The 27,770-nt window shown below is 42.0% G+C and overlaps 1 protein-coding gene across 1 annotated transcript in view; it reads right to left on the bottom strand.

Annotated features, from left to right (window-relative positions):
- Window positions 1-1,235: 1,235 nt before the first annotated feature.
- LOC123754435 (uncharacterized) overlaps window positions 1,236-27,770 on the bottom strand; it is a 65,311-nt gene continuing 38,776 nt past the window's right edge. The window contains exons 19-36 of the mRNA XM_069326838.1: window positions 27,482-27,564; window positions 27,188-27,304; window positions 24,337-24,400; window positions 19,507-19,671; window positions 18,411-18,560; window positions 17,104-17,358; window positions 16,106-16,357; window positions 15,765-15,986; window positions 14,611-14,791; window positions 13,775-13,949; window positions 11,901-12,039; window positions 10,268-10,378; window positions 8,409-8,551; window positions 7,946-8,030; window positions 5,312-5,458; window positions 3,984-4,127; window positions 3,704-3,828; window positions 1,236-2,749 (exon numbers count right to left, since the gene is read on the bottom strand). Of these exons, the coding sequence (XP_069182939.1) occupies window positions 2,428-2,749; window positions 3,704-3,828; window positions 3,984-4,127; window positions 5,312-5,458; window positions 7,946-8,030; window positions 8,409-8,551; window positions 10,268-10,378; window positions 11,901-12,039; window positions 13,775-13,949; window positions 14,611-14,791; window positions 15,765-15,986; window positions 16,106-16,357; window positions 17,104-17,358; window positions 18,411-18,560; window positions 19,507-19,671; window positions 24,337-24,400; window positions 27,188-27,304; window positions 27,482-27,564 (2,880 nt within the window). The 3' untranslated portion in view covers window positions 1,236-2,427. The remainder of the gene's footprint in view (window positions 2,750-3,703; window positions 3,829-3,983; window positions 4,128-5,311; window positions 5,459-7,945; window positions 8,031-8,408; window positions 8,552-10,267; window positions 10,379-11,900; window positions 12,040-13,774; window positions 13,950-14,610; window positions 14,792-15,764; window positions 15,987-16,105; window positions 16,358-17,103; window positions 17,359-18,410; window positions 18,561-19,506; window positions 19,672-24,336; window positions 24,401-27,187; window positions 27,305-27,481; window positions 27,565-27,770) is intronic.

The following is a 27,770-nucleotide window of genomic DNA, read 5'->3' as shown; positions in this document are numbered from 1 at the left end:
AACACCGCACAATTATGGTATCTGTGCAAGGGGTTCAACTACTGCAAATTACCTCAAGCCAATCATCACTCGGCAAAAATCTGCTATTAGAACTATACAAATTCTGTCTTCTGTCTTCAGACGACACACAGCCCCTCTGTTTTAGTCCCTTAAATTAACATGCTAAATATATACTCTCTCCACACATTCTCATGTGCTATGTACAAAACCTTGTTCCTAAATGCTAATCTTGATCTGAAACTTTTCTTTGATAGGTGTAATAGAACCCATGAGCACCACACCAGAACTAAATATCTCTTTGATATCCCCAGTCAAACTAAATCTGAGCAAACACTCCATGCAAATAAAAAGGGCCCAGTCTTTGGAATTCCCTCCCTGATGAATTAAAAAATTGTCCAATCTATGCCCTGTTCATAAGTAAAATAAAAAAGTACCTAATTTCATCCTCATAGTTTCCTTCCTTGTGCTTCAATGTTGTTGTTTTAGATTCAGCTACTCAGAACAAAACGTTTCAAGTAGCACGGGCTATGGTGACTTACCTGGCACAGGAGCGGGGCTGAATGTGTGTGCTTCAAACTCACACTGTATCTTTACTATCCACTTCCCCAATATTAGTACTTAAGAGTAATTAAGTACTTAATCTTTACCAGTGTAATCACCTCTGTCAGTTTATATTGTTGATATAAAACCTTGCTACAATGTACCTTTTCATCGAGATTTATACTAAGGACCTGCCCGAAACGCTATGCGTGTTAGTGGCTTTGCAAAAATATAAAAATATCACTAATGTAATCTCACCAACCCATTGTATCGTCTTGTAAATAAATTATTATTATTATTATTATTTACGGCTACGGCGGGTAGGCGGTTCCACGGGTTTACAACCCTATGGGTAAAAAAACCATCCCTTTTTTCTGGCCTATATTGTAAATGGATATTTGCATGTATGAATTAATATCAATAGGAGCTGTCACGTGTGGGCCAATACGCCTTTATTCTGTAGTCCATCACTACATATTTAACTGGTACTTCAGAGCAAATAGTTACTGTAAGTACTATCATTTCAGAAGGGTGGATTGTTTGCATATCCATAGACATTACCTGGAATGAAGTATTAAAGGCAATTAAGGCAGGGAAATCTATCGCCCCGGGAAGGATTATCTTACCATGCGGTTACCTTAAAATTCAAGTATGTTTATTGAGAGAATTAGATACATCCCTAAATGATAGAGAAGTTTAGGCTATTTCAACTCCTCACCTTTTTCAAGTCCCTCAAGGGGCTCACAATTCCATACAGTTAACAAATAATAATATACAGTACAAATACATATACCTTAATTCAATAGTTATCACATAGTACATATTACAAAATATATTACAAGAATCTTAGTACTTAATCTCTTGGGTCAAACTGTCTGATCCTCCCATAAATTCTCTCCATCATACCAAGTCAATATTCTGAGAATATAATAATAGTGCACGTTCACCGCTCTATTTTTCAACCCGTTAACGTTCCAGGGTTGAAAATGCACCATATTTTTTCCACGAAGAGTTACAAACTCCCTAACTTTACCGTTGTCTGTAAATTTATTGAGAACCATAACCCCCTTATACAGAAACTCCCAACAACGTTACACAGCTCTTTTCTCCTCACTTGTGCAGCTACTAACATCAAAGGTGATTCTATTCTCAACTATGTCTTCAATTTCTATTTTTCTAAACCGTTTGACTTTAACTTTTGTGTCAATATTTTCCACCACAGGGTTGAACACTGCCATCACTTATGAATAGTTCATTTTCCTGACTATCTTCCATAATCGATACTTCATCCTCTTACATTCCTCCACTCCCGTCTCACTCCCCACTTCACCCAGTCTGCTTGTCATAGCTAACTTTTCTAGCGTTTCAATCTTCTTGTCCAACTTTTTAAGGTATTCCAAGATCTGTGTACCAACCTCAGATTTTACGATGGCATTAAGCTAGATAAATATGGCTTCATCTTGAAACATTCGCCTTTTAACATTAAAAATAGATTGTTTAAATTTTGATTCCATTTGGACTTCCCTGCCAAATGCTATTAAAAAATTAATTTAAATAAAGGAAAAAGGAAAATGCAATATTAATGTCAATACATTTTAGTGTTCTGCAAGAATGACCAAGATTGTGGCCACTTTCATATAAAAATCCTAAAGTTGTAATTTTCATGGTTGACATTGAATTTGTTATAATTACTGTATATAATCTTAAACTTATTGGATATTTTACAAATCAATATTTATGCATTATCAGACATACTTTTTTCAAAATAAGTCTGCAGTTTCTTACGAATATATAATGCAGGTAAAACTTTTAATATCATAACAGGCGAAGATACAGCTGCAAACCTTGCACATTTACTATGGTAAACTTTTAAGCTGATGAGCAGAATTATGACTCAGATAACTCTGATGACATACTGGTGTCACCGTTCTCATCACCAGAGTCTGAAATGCTCTCATCACCAATACCTGGACTGACCACATTATCTTCTGGAGCATCACCGAGGTCCAGTTCAGGCAAAGGCTGAGAATTTGCCTCGAAGAGTGTTGCTTCAGCAGACTTTGTTTCTCTGTGTGTGTGTGATTCTTGTGTGGAAGTGTGTGTGTGTGGCAGAGGAGGACTGGAGGTGCCATCACTGGCTGCGGGCAAAGGCAGGTGGCCGGGGAGCACCACGGAACCTGTCTTGCTGCGGAGGACATTAATTTCACGCCTGAGAAAGGATAATATTCGTATTAATATAACATGACTGTACTCTTAATTTAAACAAAGAGGCCATCATATATATTGTTGATATTTCATCTATCCTGAATTTAGACCCAGCTGTAAACCTAAATCACCGCATTTCACATTACTGGGATTTTAATAAAACATAAATGTAAATTAAGAGTCAGTTATTAAATGATTAAAACATAAGCTAACAAATGAAAATATATTCTGTATGTCATTTCCATGACAACATTAAAGATTTTTTATAACAACTCTCAGGCATGAAATTTAAAAACCTTGAATTTGAATGGTTTTCTATATGAAAACAAATTTTGTTTAGAGGCAACGCTAATACTAATGTTCAATACATGTTCAAATATTTAATCCAAGGTGATATATTACCCACAATCTTAGCCAAGTACCCAAAGTTTGCTTATTACAGATGGTTTCCCAAAAAAGTACATTCTGTCTAAGTTCGCACTGCCTGGAAACTTAAAAATCTAACCTGATAACCATTGTAACATTACCACAAGTACTGTAATTAAACTCGTAACAGAAGCCTTTCCATCGCCGCCCACAGCTGGGTATGGGGTGCACCTTCCATAGCTACCTAAAGGATAGGTATGGGGGTGCACGTTCCTCCAGTACCCACAGGATGGGTATGAGGTGTACCGTCCATCGCTACCTAAAAGACTGGTATTGGGTGCACCTTCCACCTGTACCCACAGCATGGGCATGATATGCACCTTCTACCACTACCCCACATGATTGGTATAGATGCATCTTCCATTGCTACCCACAGGATGGGACCGGGGAGCATCTTCCACAGCTAGCAATAGGATGGGTATGGATGCACCTTCCACCACCACTTCCTAGGATGGGAATATATGCATAATTAACGAGCAAAACAAAACCAGTATATAATTTTGAAGTGTTAATAACTAATGAGGGACGTCACCTGAGAGCTGTGATGGCACCGTCCTGCCTGGCCACAGTGAGTCTTAGACGTTCCACCTCCTCACACCCGCCCACCTGCCTGCTCTTGCCGGCGGCGCCCTTAGTAACGCCTCGTTTTTCTTGCTTCTAAAATTAAGACATACAGACATACTTCTGAAGACATACAGATAATAGTGGAGAGAATAAAATAATATTTATTATTCTTTTTATTATATTTAGAGGAATTGATAGGTAAAGTCGTGGATGATATAATGTCTCAAAGAGCGTAAAGTGTAGCTTACTCTGCCTGTGGAAGGTGGAGAGGCGTGTGTCAGGTGATAGAGGAGGTGATCCTTCTCCTGGCGCAGCGCCAAGATGTGGGCCGCCAGAGCTGCTTCCTCCTTCTGCAGTGCTCGGAGCTCTCTTGTTCGGCCCTCAACATCTGCCTGTATTGGATTTGTATCAATAAGTTTTCCAGTATACAGATAATGCTTTGAAATTATGTGTCCAAACTTGAAGTATTTAAATAGGTTTATGAGTCACTAACATCGTGACGGTGTATTCACCTAGTTGTTCTTGCGGGGGTTGAGCTCTGCTCTTTCGGCCCGCCTCTCAACTTTCAATCAATCAATTGTAACTAACTACTAACTAATTTTTTTCCATACACACACACACACACACACACACACACACACACACACACACACACACACACACACACACACACACACACACACACCCAGGAAGCAGCTCCGTAACAGCTGTCTAACTCCCAGGTACCTATTTACTATTAGGTAACTGTGTTAGATAATGTTCCAGTGGTCTGTCGGGCATTTCTCCACAGTACTGACATTTCCTCTCATCTTCCGGAACCTGTAAGCCTATTTCCCATGCACAACCCCCATCACTGTTTCTACGGATTTTCTCAATAATAATAATAATAATAATAATAATAATAATAATAATAATAATAATAATAATAATAATTTGTTTATAAGAATGTGATTACAAAGACCATAGGATCGAGACAAACTGCCGGTACAGGGGTTGGACAAAGAATGCAGCCACTACAACACTGAGCGTTTCTGGCGAAATTTACAATAATTCAGATAAGAGTTATTTATAGGTATAATGGGGTAAACACTTCACACTAAATGAGAAGTAAGCTAACACATGTTCAAGAAATATAATAAATGATGTATTGTTCAATATAAACAAAATATGAGATACTTAATGATGATCGACATAGACTAATACATTATGGAATCTGTAGTGTTATGAACAGTACAGAAGTATTGTTAACATTATTAATAACAGCAAGGATCTACAAATGTGTATTGTAATGAAGTCACTTGAACATCTTCACCCAACAGTAAACAGGTAACCGAAGCTAGGCAACTGCTGTAGGTTCGACCTAGAGGGCAACCTCGATACAACCCCAAAATACAAAAATTAAATATAATAATAATCGAGTACTTACCTATAGTACTAGTGATTATATAACACACTGGTGCGACATTTGATTTAATTAGCATAGCATTCAAATGACTTATTTCATGACCTTAGCCTAGTGTTTACAAGGTTTATTCAGGAATCATGGTAGTAAACTGGTATGTCACTTGTTAGTTACCTGAAGCTGTGTCATGGTAGTGTCATGACGAGTCATCTGGCTGGCAACCTTGCTCTGCCAGCGCATGTCAAGACTGGTACCTAACTTCTCCTGCACGATACCCATGTCTGCTTCACCTCCAGGACCCAGCTTACACCCCTTTGTCACCTGTATGGCAAGAACATGCATATTACTTTTTTTTATCCATATCTCTCTCTCTCTCTCATATATATATATATATATACATATATATATATATATATATATATATATATATATATATATATATATATATATATATATATATATATATATATATATATATATATATATATATATATATATATATATATATATATATATATATATCCCATTGCCGACCAAGAAGCTGCGACATTACTAGAAGCTGCGACAACACCACATGATACTGCCCGACTTAGAGCTGTAGCAGCTCCCCATGCAGGGGACTTCCTATTAGCAACCCCAATGTCAGCAACTGGCACTCGTCTCACACCGCAGGCCCTCCGAATTGCTGTGGCTCTCCGCCTCGCTGCCCCAATCCACACCGAATACAGGTGTATTTGCAGCGAGGCAGTGGCTGACAGGTACGGACGCCATGGCCTTCTCTGCCAAAGGACTGGAGGATGGCATGCAAGACACGGCGAGGTTAACGACATTATCAAGAGAAGCCTTACCACGGTCGGTTGTCCAGCAGAGAGAGAGCCCCGTTACCTAATGCCCCGCAACTCTGATGAGCCTGACGGTCGCCCAGATGGGATCACGGTGAACCCCTGGTAGAATGGTAGGCAGTTGGTGTGGGGACTACACTTGCGTTTCAACTTTAGCCAACACCTATGTTAACTTCAGTGCTGCACAGGCAGGAGGTGCTGCCAATCACCGGGAAGCAGCCAAGTCACGTCACTACGGAGACCTTGATCACCACTACAATTTTGTCCCCATTGCCTCAGGGACACTTGGTGCCTGGGGTAAAAGTGCTGCAAGTTTTTTGAAGGAGCTGGGGTCCAAGCTAATTGAAACAACTAGAGACCCTAGAGCCGCCAGTTTTCTCTTTCAGCGCCTTAGTGTGGCGATCCAGAGAGGAAATGCTCACTGCCTCCATGGCTCCTGCCTGTCATCTGAGGAGTTGGAGGGGCTATACAACTTGTGACAAGTACTCATGTATCTTGCATGTAACCAATGTTGTAACCCTTTTTGTGAAATGAAATTTAAAAATAAAGTTAGATATATATACACACTGAAAGAATAGGGGTGGTAGGAGAAGAAGATATCAAAGTGTTCAGTGAGGATCCACAAGGGCTTCCTTGAGTACTCTTTATTTTCTTCTCCGAGGCTATGGGTCCCTACACTTGCACCAGTAGTAAAAAAATATTATATATATATATATATATATATATATATATATATATATATATATATATATATATATATATATATATATATATTATATATATATATATATATATGTAAACTTGCAAAAACCTAAAACAAATATTGCGTGTAATAATAAGTAACCACATAGCGTGTTTAAGAAAAATGAAAGCATTAATGTACAATACAGAATACAAAACGCAAGCCATGAAACACAATGACAAAGCACCTGCAGCCATCGACACCAATGTTTATGGGCACACGGATATATACAAATATAACACTATGACACAACTGGAGACATGCATCGGATGACGCCTTCATCAGCTTCCTTCCCTCAACAGAGGCATCAGATTTCACTCACGTGAAATCAGGGAATCGTCACACCAAGGGCTTATAAAACACAATAGTACAACAATTACAGAAACAAATATGATTTGTAAAGGTGCATCCTACAGGTCTTCCTGTCACGTCCCGAAGGCCATGTACGATACTAATATATCAACCAATGCAAATTGAGAGAGGAATTACCCATTCAAAATCATAAAAAAATGAATGGTGATTACTATACACTAATAATATTAAGATAATTCTATAGAAGCCTATCTATAATACTAACTATTATTAGTATTATTATTAATATTATTATAATAATAATGTTAATACAATAGGCTGTCTATGCTGATGAATGTTCACTGAATTTTCAGGAATTAAGAATGATGTAAATCACATAAATGAAATCCTTAAGGGCATAATTCTTTCAGCTAACCTAATCTAATCTAAGCCTAACTATACGTAGAATTGTAATAAAAAAATACTGCTACTATATGAGAAGAAACCATTTTTTTATATACAATATATTACAATTGATGAATGTGTCTTGGGAGGGGGGGGGGGGGACCGCAGCTTTAACGAGCCTGAGCTGAGGATGGGTGTGTATAAAACATTTTTCCTTCATAAACAGGGGGTTTGGCAGTTGGATGGAATGAATATTTGACTTTTGTTGACGAAGACGGGCTGTATTTGTATTTAAAGTACGTGGGTGAAGCATTTAGCTATGATTCAGACTGAGGTCGCCAGCTAAGCACTGTTTGAGAAATGTTCGAACGTCATCAGTTGTGAGTCGCGTGTAAACCGTTTTTCATTCATAAACTGGGGTTTTGGCGGCTAGATTAACGAGCATTTGGCCTTTGCTGATGAGAACGGGCTGTGCCCAGACACCGATCCAACCCATCTTTATTACGAACCCAGGAAGCATAATGGTACCTGGTAAGTGTGCCGTAAAGAAGTGAGGTCCTTCTTCAGCTGCTCCACCTGCTGCGTGAGGGCGCGTCGCTCTGCTCGTCCCTCCCTACCACAACACGAAAACATTATTAACATATTCAAGGTAAAGACGGTAACTTGTGCACCGTATACTCAAATATGTAATTCATGTGAATCATATCAATACAGCCGTCTCAGTACTATATTCTGTTCTTCCTTCTCCATCTGTACCCCTTCAAGGATCTCTTTGGCTGTGGCTTTGTCCATATCTCTCCTCTCCCTTGGAGTGGGCCCTATATAGTGAGAGTAAACCTGAGCAGTGAGAGTATAGACCTTAGCATAGTGAGTGTAGATCCGACCACAGCACTCTTCATGACTGAACTGTCCGTTATTATCAGAGGTGCCAGGAATATCTATGGTATATGATGGTGTGTGGTACAGTGTGTAGGGTGCAGGAGTGACTAACCTGTGCCTGAGAGCGGCCAGCTCCTGGGCCACCTTAGCCTGAGCCACCTGCTGCTCCAGCTGCTGCAGATGGTCCAGGGAGAGCAGCTTGGCCTGAGACCCACTCCCATCACTCATCCACTTGACACCCGCCATGCTATCAACCTGTTGCCGACACCAGTATATGATTACAACTAAATACTTAAACAAACAACGGTACAACATTAAAACTGTCAAAACTGTTGCGCAAATAAATCCCGAGGCAAAACCCACAACAACCCGTAGTATTTGCATAGCCTCGCCTTCCCTGCCTTAATTTCTCTCATGTAGATATTATGAATATCCGCTGTGATAAACCACTTTTTAATTTGATTGTGCAGTTATACAAGTCTAAAATTTGAACGAAATGCAATGAGTGAGAGCTTTCAAGAGCATCGATCAGTATGATAACTGGGAATCCATTCGTCACATTCAGATAGCATTATTTGTTCGTTTGATCCCTCCGTCCTGCGACACACATTTTCTCACAGATATATCACGTTACTGTGATTTTACTGTTTATGAGTATATATATTTCAGGTTGACACGTTAACCGTAAGTATCTCTACATCATTCCTGCTTGCTCTCAACTTCTTAAGCCATAACTAACATGTTAATATAATGTTTAAGGCATGGTACAGATATAATGAAAAATCATGTATATTAAAAGCTGTATTAAAATGTTCATGTATATTGTCGTGTTGAAATATTACCTAAAATACTAGCAAAGTATCGAAAGTTTGTTAAGTGCGCACAAATCAGGTGTGTAAGCCTACATTGAGAGCAAGTCTCGAACTGCTTAACTCATGACATTGTATCGTAAAGCAGCTACAGTGAGTAATTTAGATCAATAACTTTGTAACTTTATCATAAATATGTGGCAAACGAAAACCAATTAGTAAATTGCATAGCCTATAATACATTGGGATCGTTTATAAACAAATGATTTGACTAACCTTCTGTTAATGTATATGTTCACAAACTATGTAACTTGGTTAACAATGCTGTAACTTACTCAGTTAAACGAACATGGGAATTCAGTTCCAATGCCTACTGCGTCTCGGTAGTCACTCACCACGGGTGACAGGATGGCTACGGGCTCCATAATAAATGAGCTAAACTTATTGAATTAGTACAAGTATAAAATTTAAATATTTAGAAAGCTAAATGACCATTTATTTTATATAAATAAATAATAAATAAATAAATGTTTATTCAGGTAAGGTACATACATACAAGAGATTTTAAAAAAATTGATCGATTTATAGACAGAGCTAGTACATACAATGCCTAGAGCCACTATTACGCAAAGCGTTTCGGGCAGGAAATATAGATGTACCATCCTATTTAGATAGTTCAGGATGAAGAACGGCATTATCTTTGATTAGCATCTTGTACATTTTCCAATTCTGAAGCTAATAATAATATCTGAAAGATATGAACTATGGGCCTTTAAAACTGCATTATTATTATATCTTTCTTGTAAATAATGTGCTGAAATGTTGCGTAAATTAACTCAACTTTAACTGTACAACCATTTATGAATAACATTTGTTATGTTTTAATTTTTTATAAAGCCACTAGTTTACATACAGCGTCTCAAGCTCATGTGTATACTTACTAAATATTAAACATAAAAAACTATAGGCTTATTTAATATTATTTTATGGTTAATATGTGTTTTAATGTAGATACCAAGAGTTGATGGACTCTTGACATCTACATTACTGAGCCAGACACATCTGGCTCAGTTCCTGATCCCATTACATGCGCCTCTCTAACCTCTTTTTCCAGAGGGTGGACATGGGGTGCATAATAAGTGATATAAACCCAAACTCTGACCTCTGTGTTGGGTATCGGGAGGCGGGTGAGAGGCGTGAGGTCTCCACTAGTCTGGCTACGCCTCAACCACACCACTGATGGTATGGCTCCCAGTTCCCTCTCTCGCTCACTCTGTAATATACCAAATATTTCAACACTACAGCGTACGGGCTATTTATGCCCGTGCCACCTCTTAGGTGGCTTAATCTTCATCAATCAAGACTACAGCGATTATATCACACATTTGCAACATTATGATTATTCGATTAGAAGAATTGATTATTATTATTTTGTGGTATTACAGTACAACAGAAGATAGATAACACAGAGGGTTTCAGATTTATCAGAATGTTATGAAAAAATACAGTTAAACTCAGAATATCTACAACTGGCAACTATTCATATAAGCCATAACAGAGAAGGTCTCATGGAAACTTTCAGGATAGTGAACAGGATATATAAAGTATATCGCGATCATCACTTCATAATGTCTAAAGCATGGGTTTTTATTTTGTTTACGATTACAGACCTCCAATGGCTTACCCAATATGGTAATATTCCCCTCTCGCCACACTGTTGAAATCACTACCACAAGTCCTATTAGGTACCACTATGACTTTAAAAGATATCAATAACTTGATATAATTTTACTTATGGATAGATAAGAACAAAACAGTTTAAATAAAATCATAAAGATTTTATCATTTACTTATAGAAAAGCGGCAAAACACAAATTCACAAGCTAGCTACAACTAGTGAGAGTTTTGCTTTTGTTCTTTTTTGCAGTCTAAACATGGTACAGTACCACAAAATATTTACAGTAGTAAAATACAGTACCACAAAATATTTACAGTAGTAAAATACAGTACCACAAAATATTTACAGTAGTAAAATACAGTACCACAAAATATTTACAGTAGTAAAATACAGTACCACAAAATAATTAAGTCTCATCTAATAGAGACTGTGACAATTAAGTCTCATTCAATAGCAACAACTTTTTTTTAATTGTTCAAAGATCGAATTCCACCCCTCCACCCCCCATTATTATTTGAGTCCCAAACCTCTCAAAGGGTATAGATGCCCCCCGTTTAAGAATCTAGTACATATACTGGTGATTAGTGGTATAGCCTTACAAAGTCACTAACACGCATGGTGTTTCGGGCAGGTCTCGAAACAAACACAGAAATTCAGGCAAACACATAATTTGGACTGAATTAAAAATTAGGTGAATCAGTCAATCTTGAATAAAAACTAAAGTAATGACAGGTATATAATGACAGAGTTTGAATTCACATATAATTATTATATTAATACAATTACTAATATAATGATAGTGAGCCCTGATACTCAGCTATGGTCAGGGGAACTCTTATACCCACCTAGGTGGTGAGCGTTGTAAGGAAGGCCAGGGAGCCCTGATACCCACCTATGGTCAGGGAAGCTCTTATACCCACCTGGGCGGTGAGTGTTGTAAGGATGGCCAGGGAGCCCTGATACCCACCTATGGTCAGGGGAGCTCTTATACCCACCTGGGCGGTGAGCGTTGTAAGGATGGCCAGGGAGCCCTGACACCCACCTATGGTCAGGGGAGCTCTTATACCCACCTGGGCGGTGAGCGTTGTAAGGAAGGCCAGGGAGCCCTGACACCCACCTGAAGAGCGGTGAGTGACGCAAGGGCAGAGTGAGCGACGTGATTAGCTCTGAACAGACGACGAAGGACGGCAGCGTGGCGCCGCTCCTCGAGGGCTCGCTCTCGACGGCTCCTCTCCGCTGCCCCGGCCACCCGCCACCTGTCAATGCCACCAATGGAGTCAATACTTAAAAATAGAAAAAAATAGAAAAGATGACTTTTCGGTTTATACCAAGGTTAGCAGCAGGGAACACTAATTTAACCTAACTTAACTGAGGTTAGCAGAAGAGAACACAACTTTAACTGAGGTTTGTAGCCAAATGAACTACGTTAGTTTCACATTGTCCTCTGCTTTAGAAAAGCAGTTGAAGAATGGGACACACTAGTGAACATTCTGCATCTACATTCGCCACCAAGATAATGTTATTATCCCAAGACTGAAACCAGTTTGCTAAAACAGAAGCGAAAAAGAAACAGGGGGAAAAGGAGGAAACCCCACCTCCATTTAAAAACTGACCCAAATATCACGGTAACAAGGTTATCGCTAATAACCGAATTCAATTATGGGCTCACTATAGCCCGTGCTACATGGACATTTCGTTCTGAGTAGATAAATCTAAAACAATGACAACAAACGTCCAAGATATCCTGCTAATCTTATCTTAATTTAGCTACCCGCTCAACAGTTGATGGAAAAAATATCTGTTTTTATCTTCCATTTATATGTATTGTCTGAATTTATTAGTTGATTACAAAATCATAGATTTCAACTGCCGGCCTCCAAGCTTATCATAGAGTTCGGCTTCCAGCCTTTAAGTCTATCATAGAATATGGCTTCCACCATGCAACCATACTAGTGTATACTATGTTTAGTTGACACTGTAAAAGTCCAGTAGAAGGTTGGCAACACAACACGGCCAAAATATAATAATAATTGTATCTTTGTGTCAGCTGTTGTTTATACTTGTCCCCCTTCATTCATCCAGACACACTTTACCAATAGTTGACGTGTCTACCTTAACCACATACTATCGTAACACTACGCAACTGGCCCCCATATTCTAGTAACTCTACTCCAGTTAACAAATAAATGTGAATATTTTTAAATAAAACTCCGTAATCATACCATTAACATGATATAATTGTGCATAATCTATACTTCCAGGCAGAACAGTTCCGAAGACGCTCCTATCATCTGAGCCCAACCACTTGGGCTGAACGGTAGAGCGACGGTCTCGCTTCATGCAGGTCAGCATTCAATCCCCGACCGTCCAAGTGGTTGGGCACCATTCCTTTCCGCCCGTCCCATCCCAAATCCTTATCCTGACCCCTTCTTAGTGCTATATTGTCGTAATGGCTTGTCGCTTTCCCTCCTGATAATTCCCTCCCTTTCCTCCTACCATCTGAAACACGCACAATTATGGAACGCATTTTGTCAACAGCTGAAACCCGAAACATACTGTCCCATCATTTAAAAAAGAAGTCTTGCAAATGAATGGCTTAAGAACATACAATAGTATTAAATAAAAGTCTGCAATCCCCGCATTGCTACAAATAACTTTACAGAAAAAGTGCAGTTCTAGCTTGCAAACTTGAAGTACATTCAAATTTGGTCTAATGTTTGGTATAAGGTTTAATCGACCTCTGGAAGGTTATTAAGGCCTCCACAATAACTTACTGATCAACCAGCAAGTCTTGAACACAGTCCAGGACTACAGTAAACTCTTAATGTTCCTACTGTACACCGAGAAGCGGGAAATACCTCTATGTGTGTATACTCTTTGTGGTCTACTGACGTACTTTTTTTTTATTGAAATTACAAATAATGTTATTATTATAACTTTCATTAGTGGTAGTAGAAGTAATGTTTGATACAGGAAGATAGGCGTATATACCGGAGTTCCCTGAGGACAGTGAGGAAGGAGAAGACCGCCGGGTCGCAGCCCGGTGGTCGGGGTCCCACGGAGCCCTCGGTCCTGGCCTCGTCCGTGCCCAGGCCGGAGTCATCGTCGTCGCCTGTGTCGTCGTCGCCACCACCCTCGCCTCCCTCGCTCTCCCCGCTGCTCGAGGCTGACCACCACACAGTCAAGACAAAATATTGGTGCCAGGATATGACCGCGTGTCTATACAACTCGAAACAATGGACATAAATTTGACTCAAGAAAGACCTAAGTTTGAAAACAGGATTTGTTATTGTTATGTAACAAATTACTGGGTAACATAATGACGTGCGATCGCTGAATTTTTTAAGTGAAGGTTAGACATATATGAATGAATTAGGATAATTATATATAAGAGTCGCCTCGTATGGGCAGGCCTCTGCGTATATGTTCATAAGTCAACCCGTCCTCTTAAAAATAACGTCGCTTTTCGCTCATATGCGCGCTATGGCCAAAAATGGACGTAATTTGAAATGAAATCGGCTCACGAAAGTGATGTACTCTCCCATTTTCTGTTTGAGTCCTCCGGCTTACTCGGAAAGGTTAGGAGAGGAAAATTTCAATTAACGTTTTTCATGACGTTTTGAAACTTTAGGAGAATTTCCTGCCCTCCTAACTTACCAGAGGACCCTTAACTTACTGTTTTGGGAAAAAATCCCAAATATATTTTCAAATTACGTCCATTTTCGGACTTAGGGTAAACGGCCAAATTCAGACGTAATTTATAAGAGGACAGGTTGTCTACTCCATTGCATATTCATTGTGTGATATCAACCGGACCTGTAACGTACCTGAATCAGGACAAGCAAGGCCAGGTGTAGGACAAGACTCAAAGTAGCGGGTGAGCTGGACCTCAAACTGGGCGTTGTCAGTAACAAGGTTGGCGAAGGCGCGGTCCACCTCCTCCTCGAGCTCAACCAGACACTCCTGCTCACGCTCGTACTCCTCAATCCTCTGACGGATAGCCAGCACCTAGCGGAGGAAGCCACGAGAATCAAGTGAAAATATACAGAGACAGATGAACAGAAAGAAAAATAACAATTTTGATCCAGAAATGTGAAATTTGAAATTTTGATCTGTTGCTTATATTATCCTTTGCCAGCTGCTGCTTACCTTATCCTTCACCAGCTGCTGCTTATATTATCCTTCACCAGCTGCTGCTTATATTATCCTTCACCAGCTGCTGCTTATATTATCCTTCACCAGCTGTTACTTATATTATCCTTCACCAGCTGTTGCTTATATTATCCTTCACCAGCTGCTGCTTACCTTATCCTTCACCAGCTGTTGCTTATATTATCCTTCACCAGCTGCTGCTTACCTTATCCTTCACCAGCTGCTGCTTACCTTATCCTTCACCAGCTGTTACTTACCTTATCCTTCACCAGCTGCTGCTTATATTATCCTTCACCAGCTGCTGCTTACCTTATCCTTCACCAGCTGTTGCTTACCTTATCCCTCACCAGCTGCTGCTTATATTATCCTTCACCAGCTGTTACTTACCTTATCCTTCACCAGCTGTTGCTTACCTTATCCTTCACCAGCTGCTGCTTACCTTATCCTTCACCAGCTGCTGCTTACCTTATCCTTCACCAGCTGCTGCTTACCTTATCCTTCACCAGCTGCTGCTTACCTTATCCTTCACCAGCTGTTGCTTACCTTATCCTTCACCAGCTGTTGCTTACCTTATCCTTCACCAGCTGCTGCTTACCTTATCCTTCACCAGCTGCTGCTTACCTTATCCTTCACCAGCTGCTGCTTACCTTATCCTTCACCAGCTGCTGCTTACCTTATCCTTCACCAGCTGTTGCTTACCTTATCCTTCACCAGCTGTTGCTTACCTTATCCTTCACCAGCTGCTGCTTACCTTATCCTTCACCAGCTGCTGCTTACCTTATCCTTCACCAGCTGCTGCTTACCTTATCCTTCACCAGCTGCTGCTTACCTTATCCTTCACCAGCTGCTGCTCCTGGATCTTCTCTTTCAGTGCCGCCCGGAGCTTCTTCTCAGAGTCTCTGTATCTCACTCTGACGCCTATTTCTCGGACCAGTTGTCCCGCCCTCAGCACTGCCCACGCCAGCCGCCCGCGCTCGCCTACCACTTCTCCTTCACACTTCCTAAGGGCTTCCTCTACCTCCTGTGCCGCCTCCTGCAGTGGCTCAGGAACCTGCCAAGAACCCATAATTACCACCATCTGCATGCCCAGCATATACAACTCGAAATAAACAGCACGGGCTATAGTGAGCCCGTAATCGGTATGACTGACAATTTGCCTTGGAGAAGTACCTGGGAGAGCAAGGTGAGGTGAGTGGTGCGGGCCCGCTGGATCTGCTGCACCTGGCTGAGGGTGAGGGAAGGGCGAGGCGCTGGGGGCGGCTTCGGGGTCTCCCGCACGCTACGCCGCCCACGACCACCACTCCGCTGGGTCTTGGTGGCTTGTGGAGTGGTAGAGGTGTGGGTTGTGGCGGAGACTCGTGGTGTCTTGCCGGTCTTTACGACCCGGGGTGATCCACACAGACTTAGAGGCGGGACGTCCGTCTGTAACACCATCAACAAGTGTCGTCATGACAGCTATGGTACACGCGGCTGGGCTCTCCATATTATCCTTTGTGTCCTCCATATTAAATCTTTGTGTCGCTTCCTTACTGTGTAAGAGCAGTTGCATCCTAGCCTTGGCCTGAGCTCTATTGGCTCCATCTCATAACCAGTCTGACATGTACTCGTATTAAACATGTGACAAATCTGTTAACTAATGCGTTTGTTGGTCTCCGAATGCATGATGGAGCTGATGAGTTAGCCAAATAATCTGCCTTTAAAGGAGATGTTGAGTGTAAGCTTAGATTGTCAATGAGCAATCTGAGAGCAGCAGTACACCAGGAACTTCAACAAGATCTTGTAGATCTGAGGCAAAGTGAAATCGACACCAGTAATTCCATCTATCATCATACTATCATGTAAGAGGAGCCACACATCTATGGATCATCCAATAAAATCAGCAGACTTCTAGATGTTACTACTGCTCGGCTTAGACTCGGTTACAGGTATCTCTGGGAATTCTCATTATCTGCTGATGTAGACCTGACCAAATGTAAACTCGTTTTTGTCGTTTGCAGTGTGCCACAGTTAGGTCAACAGCCTTCAAGTTAATAGCGATAAATCTTATAGCATAGTTACGACATAAAAATGTATTTTATAACCTACCTGTTGTTAATGAAATCATAAAACAATAATGCATACAATTTAGCCACAGTTCTGCTCAGAAATGATTAGTAATAAGCACTCACTCCTTCGCTGTCCTTGGCAAGCTTCCTGCTGGTGGGGATGCCGCCTTCTGAGGAAGTTCTGGCCCTCCTGCTGCTGCTTGTGGTGGCTCTCCTACTGCTGGTGGTGGCCCTCCTGCTGCTGCAGGTGGTGGTGGCTCTCCTGCTGCTGCTACCACCACCTCCTCGCCTTACTCCCATCGTAGGACTCTCCACTTCTCCAGACTCCTCCAGGTCGAGAGAATCGCAGTAAAATTCATTCACGAGTTCGTCAGACACCTGGTAAAGGCTTATCCTTTAAGCGGAGTTTTGGCAAGTGTTTTCAAGTTCTAAGTCATGCATTTAAAAGTGTTTAGTTTAATTTGGGAGAAAATATTTTACAGCTCTATCAAATAGTTATGGAGTAAAAACTGTACGGCTTGATACTGCTATGACCTTGATGCAGTAGACTACAGTACAACAGCATGCATACAGCATGATACATTATACAGTATTACAATCATATATGATCAGTCTTAAGTTACCTGGTCACATAAGTCAGGTTTGTTACCAACATTTGAATCTTCATTAACTTGATCACTAAAACAACACACAGTTTTTTCTTGGTAAGATTTAGAACAAAACTTTACATAGTAATTCAATATCAATATTACAATTGGTCTGCCAGGTGATTTAGTTACCTTGCACAAGTGGGTGATTCACCTGGTCATGCAGGCAGGTGACTGATAGTGTGGGTAAGTGGCCCAGCTGATGGTGCAGGAAGGTGACCCAGCTGATGGTACAGGAAGGTGACCCTGATGATGGTGCAGGAAGGTGACCCAGTTGATGGTGCAGGAAGGTGACCCTGATGATGGTGCAGGAAGGTGACCCAGCTGATGGTGCAGGAAGGTGACCCTGATGATGGTGCAGGAAGGTGACCCAGTTGATGGTGCAGGAAGGTGACCCAGTTGATGGTGCAGGAAGGTGACCCAGCTGATGGTGCAGGAAGGTGACCCAGCTGATGGTGCAGGAAGGTGACCCAGTTGATGGTGCAGGAAGGTGACCCAGATGATGGTGCAGGAAGGTGACCCAGATGATGGTGCAGGAAGGTGACCCTGATGATGGTGCAGGAAGGTGACCCAGTTGATGGTGCAGGAAGGTGACCCTGATGATGGTGCAGGAAGGTGACCCAGCTGATGGTGCAGGAAGGTGACCCAGCTGATGGTGCAGGAAGGTGACCCAGTTGATGGTGCAGGAAGGTGACCCAGATGATGGTGCAGGAAGGTGACCCAGATGATGGTGCAGGAAGGTGACCCAGCTGATGGTGCGGGAAGGTGACCCAGGTGACTCACCTGGACATTCAGATGGTGAGGCAGGTGGGTAAGGGTGAGAGGAGGATGGGCCCACTCAGCACGGTACTGGTTCACTTGGTGTAGCAGGCGCTCCTGGGTGGCGGCGGCCTCCTGAACCTTCACCCTCACCTTCCTCCCCTGCAGCTCCACCTGCAGCAACATCACAATACAGTGCACCGCGTGACAGTGAGCCCAGAACACTGTGGCACACCAAAGTGCTACACGGTGAACTACAGCACACTACGGTAAGCTATGAAATACATTGCAACACAATAGTAAACTAACTTACGCGACAGAAGAGTAGCTAACTTCATCATAGTAGTCACAGTGTCACGAGACATACAGGCAGGGCAAGAGGGAATAACACCAACAAACACAGTGACGCGAGACATACAGGCAGGGCAAGAGGGGATAACACCAACAAACACAGTGTCACGAGACATACAGGCAGGGCAAGAGGGAATAACACCAACAAACACAGTGACGCGAGACATACAGGCAGGGCAAGAGGGGATAACACCAACAAACACAGTGTCACGAGACATACAGGCAGGGCAAGAGGGAATAACACCAACAAACACAGTGACGCGAGACATACAGGCAGGGCAAGAGGGGACAACACCAACAAACACAGTGTCACGAGACATACAGGCAGGGCAAGAGGGGATAACACCAACAAACACAGTGACGCGAGACATACAGGCAGGGCAAGAGGGAATAACACCAACAAACACAGTGTCACGAGACATACAGGCAGGGCAAGAGGGGACAACACCAACAAACACACAAAGATGCGCACCATGGAGACTATAACTCCATGCTCTTAAATTTTTTTAGTTCTTAAAAAGTTTTTAAACTTTCGGTAAATGTACTCACTTTACCCAAGAGCCTCTCAACATGATCAGCAGGCACTCATCTTGCTCAGGACGCACTCACTTTGCCTAGTAGGCACTCATCTTGCTCAGGACGCACTCACTTTGCCTAGTAGGCACTCATCTTGCTCAGGACGCACTCACTTTGCCTAGTAGGCACTCATCTTGCTCAGGACGCACTAATTTTGCCTAGGAGGCACTCATCTTGCTCAGGACGCACTCACCTTGCCCAGGAGGCGCCAGAGGCGAGTCTCCACTTGGTCCACGCTGACGCTCGGAGGTGGCACTGTGATCTCGTCCTCGATCTCCAGGCCTCGCTCGTCCTCGCCGGGCTCTGCCTCGCCCTCCTCCTGCAGGGGAATGGCGTGCTCCGTCTTGTACGCCGTCAGCTGCAAACACAAGCCACGACTTAACTAGCTTTATTCATACATCAATTACCCTTACAACCAGCCCACCCTTACTACCTCCTACCACAAGACCATCTACTACCACCAGACCCCGACTACCACCAGAATACACACTACCACCATACTACCAGAATACACGCTACCACCAGTCCACCCCCTGCTATCAGACCCCCAGACTGCCTGCAAGCACAATCAGTAAATGTTGTCATAAAAGTGTGTTCCGTGCAGCTCGCAAGTCAGAGGTGTTAGCTAGCCCCTCTAGCACCTTGTCTGACTGGTAACGTTTCTCTCTGGTGTCTTGACCTGGTTTATTATGACCAGGTCTCTTACCTGACCTGATGATTTACCAGACCTCCTCTCTTACCTGGCATCGTATCTTATCTGACCTGGTCTCTTATCTGACCTGAATATCTGAATATGTGAATCTGCACATGGAGTCAGCCTCCACCTCATCACTGCCTAATGGATTCCATTTGTTAACTACACTAACACTGAAAAACAATCTTTCTAATGTCTCTGTGGCTCATTTGGGTACTCAGTTTCCACCTGCGCCTCCTTGTGTGTGTACACCTGTGTTAAATAATCTGTCTTTATTTACTCCATTCTCCTCTGAGAATCTTTTATGTGGTGATCATGTCTCCCCTAACTCTTCTCTCTTCCAGTGACGTGAGATTTAGTTCTAGTACCCCTTAGCTCGGGTACTAACCTAGTGGCATACCTTTGAATCTTCTCCAATCTAGTCTTGTGCTTAATTAGATACAGACTCCACGCTGATGCTGCATACGCCAGGATTGGTCTGACATATGTGGTATACAAGGTTCAAAATTATTCCTTACAAGTTTCTAAAGGTAATTCAGCATATGCCAACCTAGCATATGCTGCTGATGATGTCTTCTTGAGATTGGGCTTCAGGAGACAGGTTCAACGTGATATCAACCCCCAGATCTTTTTCTCTCTCTGATTCTTGAAGGATTTCATCTCCAAAATGGAACATTGCATCTAGTCTTCTGCTCCCTACACCTATCTTAATTACTTTACACTTGCTCGGATTAAACTCTAACAGCCATTTGTTGGACTATTGCTTCAATTTGCGCAAGTCATCTTGTACCCTCGTGCTGTTTTCCTCTCTTAATCCTTCTCATAATTTTAGCATCGTCAGCAAGAATTGAGAGTAATGAGTCCGTACCCCCCCCCTGGGAGATCATTTATGTATATTAGGAATATACAACAAGTATATACAAACAGAATATGTCCAATATACAAACAGAATAGGTCCAAGTACAGAACCCTGCAGGACTCCGCTGGTGACATCTAGCCATTCTGGAGTCTCACACCTCACAGATACTCTGCTTCTTTTTGCTTAGGTACTTTCTTATAAACTGGTGCACCTGACCTGTTACTCTTGCCTGTTTCTCCAACTTATGCACTAGCCTCTTATGGGGGGCTTATATGTCAAAGGCTTTCTGACAATCCAAGAAAATGCTGTCCGCCCACCCTTCTTGCTTAATCTTTGTCACCTGCACGTAGACTTCTATTGCACCTGTGAGGCAAGGTTTGCCATCCCTGAACCCATGCTGGTGGTGTCACGAAGTTCCATGTTTACAAATGTGCTACTAATTTTTCTCACGATCTTCTTCATTCCCTTGCATGGTATACAAGTTAGGGACTTGTATATACAAGCAAGAGGCCTGTAATTCAATGACTCTTGCCTGTCACACTTTTTGTATATTGGGACTACATTAGCTGTCTTCCATATTTCTTAGGTCTCCTGTTTCCAATTATTTATTATACACCATGGAGGGTGGCAAGCAAAGTGCTTCTGCACATTCTTTTAGTATCCATGGAGATATTCCGTGAGGTTCAACAGCCTTTTCTCATGTCCAGATCCAACAGATACCTCAAAATTTTACCTCTGCGAATTTCGAACCCTGCCAAACCTTCTGGTTTGGATATCTGGAATTTGCTTTTCATTTTGTCCTTTTGATCAGGATAAACATTTTTGCCGCCTCCTGAGAGGTTTGTATGACGTAATCCATCATGTCTTGTACAGACTTTACTCTGAGTTCTGTTTCCTATGGTATTTCTGTTAAGAATTTTCTCACCTCCTCATAGTATCCCTCTCGGTAAATAGCCCTTGGTATTCACACACACCTGTGATGATCTGGTCACACACCTGTGATGACCTGGTCACACACCTGGGCTGATCTGGTCACACACCTGTGATGATGTGGTCACACACCTGGGCTGACCTGGCGAGTTCGGTGGCGCGATACTGCTGGAGACGGGCGAGGGCCAAGCGTCTCCACTTGAGGTCACGACCCATATCCAGGTGGGCCTCGGAAGTCGTGTCCACCCCCCCGCCCCGTCCTGTTGACCCCAGTCGAGCCACCACCTCCCGCACCTGGAGACGACGACGACGACGACCACCACCACCACCAGCAGCACCACCACCACCACCACCAGCAGCAGGAACAGCAGCAGCAGCAGCAGCAGCAGCAGCAGCAGTAGCAGCAGACCCCACCACCAGCAGGTGCAGCATAAACAATAACATTAACGTTAGTAGTAGTAGTAGTAGTAGTAGTAGTAGTAGTAGTAGTAGTAGTAGTAGTAGCTGTATTAATAATACAAATAATATTGTAATTGGTAGTAGTATTAATGGTAATACAAGCAGCAATAATAGAATAGTAGTAGTAGTAGTAGTACCAGTATTAGCAATAGCAGTAGCATAGTTTTGGAAGTGGTACTAGTAAGATTAGCAATAGTAGAAGGTAGTACTAGCAATAAAATCAGTAGTAATAATAGTAATGACTAATATTAGGAGTACTAGTGATAGTAGTGATAGTAGCTCGACGCTTCAGGACTCCTTGTAATATACTGTATCCTTGTGGATACACCACGTTACATTACTTGTCTTATATTTATTTATTTATTTATTTACATACAAGAAGGTACATTGGGTGTTGTGAGAGTATATATCATTGGTGTTCTTACATTCTTGCAGAACCACTAACACGCACAGCGTTTCGGGTAGGTCCTTAATCTAACAGATAAGGTAGGATTATTATTGGGTACACTGTAGCAAAATTTGAGTTCAACATAATAACAACGATATAAATTGATGGCAATGATTACACTGGTGAAGTTGCATGTCTTAAGTACTAATATTGAGGGGGAGTGGACAGGTAAGCTGGACAAATGTTAATTTGTTAGAGAGTGAGTTCCTTAGACTAGGCCTCTTTATTTGCATGGAATGCTTGCACAGATTTAGTTTGACTCCGGGGATATCAAAGAGATATTTATTTCTGGTGTGGTGCTCATGGGTTCCATTACATCTGTCAAGGAAGAGTTTCAGATCAGGATTAGCATTTAAGAACAATGTTTTTTATATATAAAAGAGCACAAGAGAATGTGTGGAGTGGGTGTAGGTTTAGCATGTTTATGGATTTAAACAGAGGGGCTGTGTGTTGCCTGAAGATTGACGTTGTTATTGTTCTGATAAATGATTTTTGCTGGGTGATGATGGGCTTGAGGTAATTTGCAGTGGATGAAGTAGTAAGTTGCAGTAAAATAGGGATAGATTAGCGAGTATCATAATGAGAGAACAGAGTGGGGGAAATCTATTAGTAGCTCCAATAGTTACAGAAGATTAAGGGATTTGTTTTCCCTGTCACGATTCGCTTACAGTGTAAAGTGGTCCTGTGATTTAAGGCGAGTGCTCGTCAGTACCCAGAATGCAGGGAACTCACAAGCACACATTCAAATGGGATTCACAGAGGAGTTCAAATCCTCCTCTGGCTCTTAACTGACTTTCTCATTGATACATTACGTTAATGAGATTTAATTGCGCAATAATAATAATGCTAATAATTATATTAGCAATGCTAATTATATCAATAATAATAATGATAGTAATAACAATGATAATTATAATAACTATTACATAATAATAATAATAATAATAATAATAATAATAATAATAATAATAATAATAATATACACAGAAAATCCCACTAACGTGATATATATCAATGAGAAAATCCAGTGGGCCTCAGAGGTGACGTGCAGCAAACCTGCCACCAAGGCATTACCACCTACATACTCTACCACTGTACCACCAGGGACCTAGTCAAAATCATACAACCAGATTTATACTGAAACCACAAGAGGTCTGGAGGCCCCTACTGAAGTCAATCCCAGTTTTACACATGACCCGCAAGCACTCTGGTACCGGCAAAGTAGTTCAACACCATACTGTCCAGACTTCCTGTGATTTCAGTAGAAATCCTCCGGTTGTATGGCTTTTTAACAAGTCAGTGGTGGAGGTGGAGTATGCGGCTGGCCAGGCCTTGGTCGCGGGTTCGATTCGCGTTACCTCACAGCCCCAGTGGATTCTCTCAGGAATAATAATAATAAATGATAATAATAATAATAATAAATATTAATTAAGGAGGTGCGTATGCTGTTGACCAGACCACACACTAGAAGTTGAAGGGACGACGACGTTTCGGTCCGTCCTGGACCATTCTCAAGTCGATTCTCTTCAACTTCTAGTGTGTGGTCTGGTCAACATACTTCAGCCACGTTATTGTGACTCATCGCGTGCGTATGTTAATTAAGGCGGTGTACAGGTGAGAGAGGCGAGTTCACCTGAGACTGCAGGGCGGCCAGGCTGTCACCTTCTTCACCTTCCTCACTTGTGTCTCCCTCACAGCTGACGAACAGAACAGAGAGGGTTGAGGGGAGTCTGACCCAGTCACGCAGGGTGAAGATTATATTCTTACCCAGGATTATATCCAAACCCAGTCACAGGGTGAGGATATCCAAACCCAGCCACAGGGTGAGGATATCCAAACCCAGCCACAGGGTGAGGATATCCAAACCCAGCCACAGGGTGAGGATATCCAAACCCAGCCACAGGGTGAGGATATCCAAACCCAGCCACAGGGTGAGGATATCCAAACCCAGTCACAGGGTGAGGATATCCAAACCCAGTCACAGGGTGAGGATATCCAAACCCAGTCACAGGGTGAGGATATCTAAACTCACTATACTATACTACTATATAGTATAAAGGACACTATAAAGGAACATATAATCTCCTCTCACAACCAGACCATCACCAGAGAAATCTTAATAAACAACACAGAAATCATCGATAGATACATCGATAGTAGGCGTCTCGACATCTGCGAGGCACTACACATCAAAAAGTCAACACCAGCAATATATATATATATATACACACACACATATATATATATATATATATATATATATATATATATATATATATATATATATATATATATATATATATATATATATATATATATATATATATATATATATATATATATATATATATATGTCGTACCTAGTAGCCAGAACGCACTTCTCAGCCTACTATGCAAAGCCTGATTTGCCTAATAAGCCAAGTTTTCATGAATTAATTGCTTTTCGACTACCTAACCTACCTAACCTAACCTAACCTAACTTTTTCGGCTACCTAACCTAACCTAACCTAACCTATAAAGATAGGTTAGGTTAGGTTAGGTAGGGTTGGTTATGTTTGGTCATATATCTACGTTAATTTTAACTCTAATAAAAAAAAATTGACCTCATACATAATGAAATGTGTAGCTTTATCATTTCATAAGAAAAAATTAGAGGAAATATATTAATTCAGGAAAACTTGGCTTATTATGCAAATCGGGCCTTGCATAGTAGGCTGAGAAGTGCGTTCTGGCTACTAGGTATGACATATATATATATATATATATATATATATATATATATATATATATATATATATATATATATATTTGAAATGTTTCTAAATTTCCCAAGGAAAAATACAGACACACAGATGAAGCTATGGGGAGGCGTTGACTTAAGAAATTGACAGGTAGTGGATGAGATAGCAGGTGAATGATGGGGAGGAGCATGGAGCAGGGGTTGGGAGCGGATGTGGCGGGGTAATGGAGAGGAACGTCCCCATAAACGGGCCAGTGTAGGCCGCTTCTTTGACTGTTGCGGTTGTAATGATGAGCTCGCTGCCTGGAGGAGGGCCTGCCGCAGGATGAGCACTCCTCCTGAAGATACCGTCTGGTGATGTTGTGAGTATAACAACTTCACCTTAATATTTATCTATCTATGTTTCCATATATTACACTACCAGACACTTCTCCTAACTCTCTTTAGTGGAAAAAGTAAAGTTTTTCTATAGACAAATCATTCAGATATATAACTCCTTGAATAACATAACTGAAAGTTCCCGTAGAGCAGCCTACCCGAAGTAGGCCAAGGAACAGCCTATCCGTTAATCTCATAGCATTATGGAGTGAGGAGGGAGGTGGAGTGGGGTGTGGTGGGGTGTGGTGAGGGTATGATGAAGCTCATGGATTTGATCTAAAATTACATATATTCATTCAATAGTGGAAACCCCTACCTGCTGCTGCCCCCTGGGTGAGTACAACTAGGCAAGTGCAAGTAAGTGAGTACAACTAGGTGGGCACACCGCACATTCTCATGTAGGAGCCCCTACCTTCCACACCCCCTCCCGCCTCCTTCCCATTCATTTACTTCAGTCACACCCCACCCGAAGCTGAGTGATGGATCGTGGACAACTGTTGGCACAGGGTAAGTACAACTAGGTGCGCACAACGCGTTTAGTTACGTGTGCGGCTGCTCTACTCCCTCTTAATCCCACGGTAAGCCTAAGAGTCAGAAGGGCGTGTGCCCCATGCTTAGATCTCCTACCCTACCATGCTTAACTCTAGAAGACCTATGGTCAGATCTAGAGGCCTATGCTTAACACCTGTATAACTCTACGCTCTCGTTACATACGCTTTCAACTTACACTTAAACATACACACACTGCACACACATGCTACACAACTGCTGCACACCTGCTACACATACTCCCCCTATCCTCACATCTCCCTTTCGTCACTGGCAACCTGAACGTCCCGGGAGACTACGCACGGCCGCGCGGACGGGCCTCCCACACCCCTTGAGACTAGAACCGGTGCGATACCTGGGCAGGGGGCCACAACTGGCTCACCTGCTCAGGTGCCACGGACGGTCTACGTCTCAATTTACGCTACTCATCAAAAGTCCCGGAAACTAACTTGTTGCTTGTTTAATGAGCACATTCAACCATCACACACTAAGTATGTGTGTGATGGTTGTCACTAGCACATCACAAATTAAGTGTGATTTGGATTGCAATACACCTATTTAGTCCAGTTAGTATTGCAATGATTTGTATAAGTTGCTACGAATAAAGTTTCTGACAATGACAATGTCTACATACTATGCTGTTAATGTGACTTATGTAATTAATGAACTATAATTTTTAAGTAAACCTTCCTAATTACAAACCTAACCAAATCTTGGATCCGCTCTAATAAAATAATGGTGTACATTATGCAACAGAAAATGGTCCATTTAATGGTGGATATAATAACGAAGGAAAACAAAAAACCAATTGGCTGACCTAAGGGAGATGTGTGCAGTGACGGGAGGTGGTGTCAGACCTGTTCCGGGTTGCCCTCCGTCCGCTGGTGGTTGTCCAACGCGGGGCTTTCCAGGAGTGGCCGCCACACTCCCAGACCTGTAGTATGATTCATACAACCAGTTACTTTTGTACATATCATCACTACCTCAATTTGTAAGCAAAAAATAATACAAACACTCTCGCTTTCCCCTTAAACAATGCACAAGATACCAGTGTTTATGTCATCAAGAGTCATAACATTTAGTGGCGTACTGAAGTAGACTGGAGACGCACCTGACGCAGGGTTCCTGGGGCTCGCCAGGGGGACCAGGGCCGGCACGGATGACCCTAAGCCAGTACTCCAGCAGCTCCCGCACCTGTGTGATGGACACACCTTAGCCATGTGTGTCTCACACATTATGACACAGTTTCATTACATAAAGGAAAAAAATCTGCCAGAATTATGCATTAGCATTAAAGTGGATTCTCATTGCTTATACACTCACAGTGATCACGTTTTGGTGGTTCAGGGGACCACTGCCATGTCTAATCAGCTAAACAGTTGGTGCTTGCAGCTCAAAGT

The sequence above is a fragment of the Procambarus clarkii genome, chromosome 18 (genome assembly GCF_040958095.1).
Source record: "Procambarus clarkii isolate CNS0578487 chromosome 18, FALCON_Pclarkii_2.0, whole genome shotgun sequence".
NCBI lineage: Eukaryota > Metazoa > Arthropoda > Malacostraca > Decapoda > Cambaridae > Procambarus > Procambarus clarkii.
This window is presented reverse-complemented; position numbering and strand designations above follow the sequence as displayed.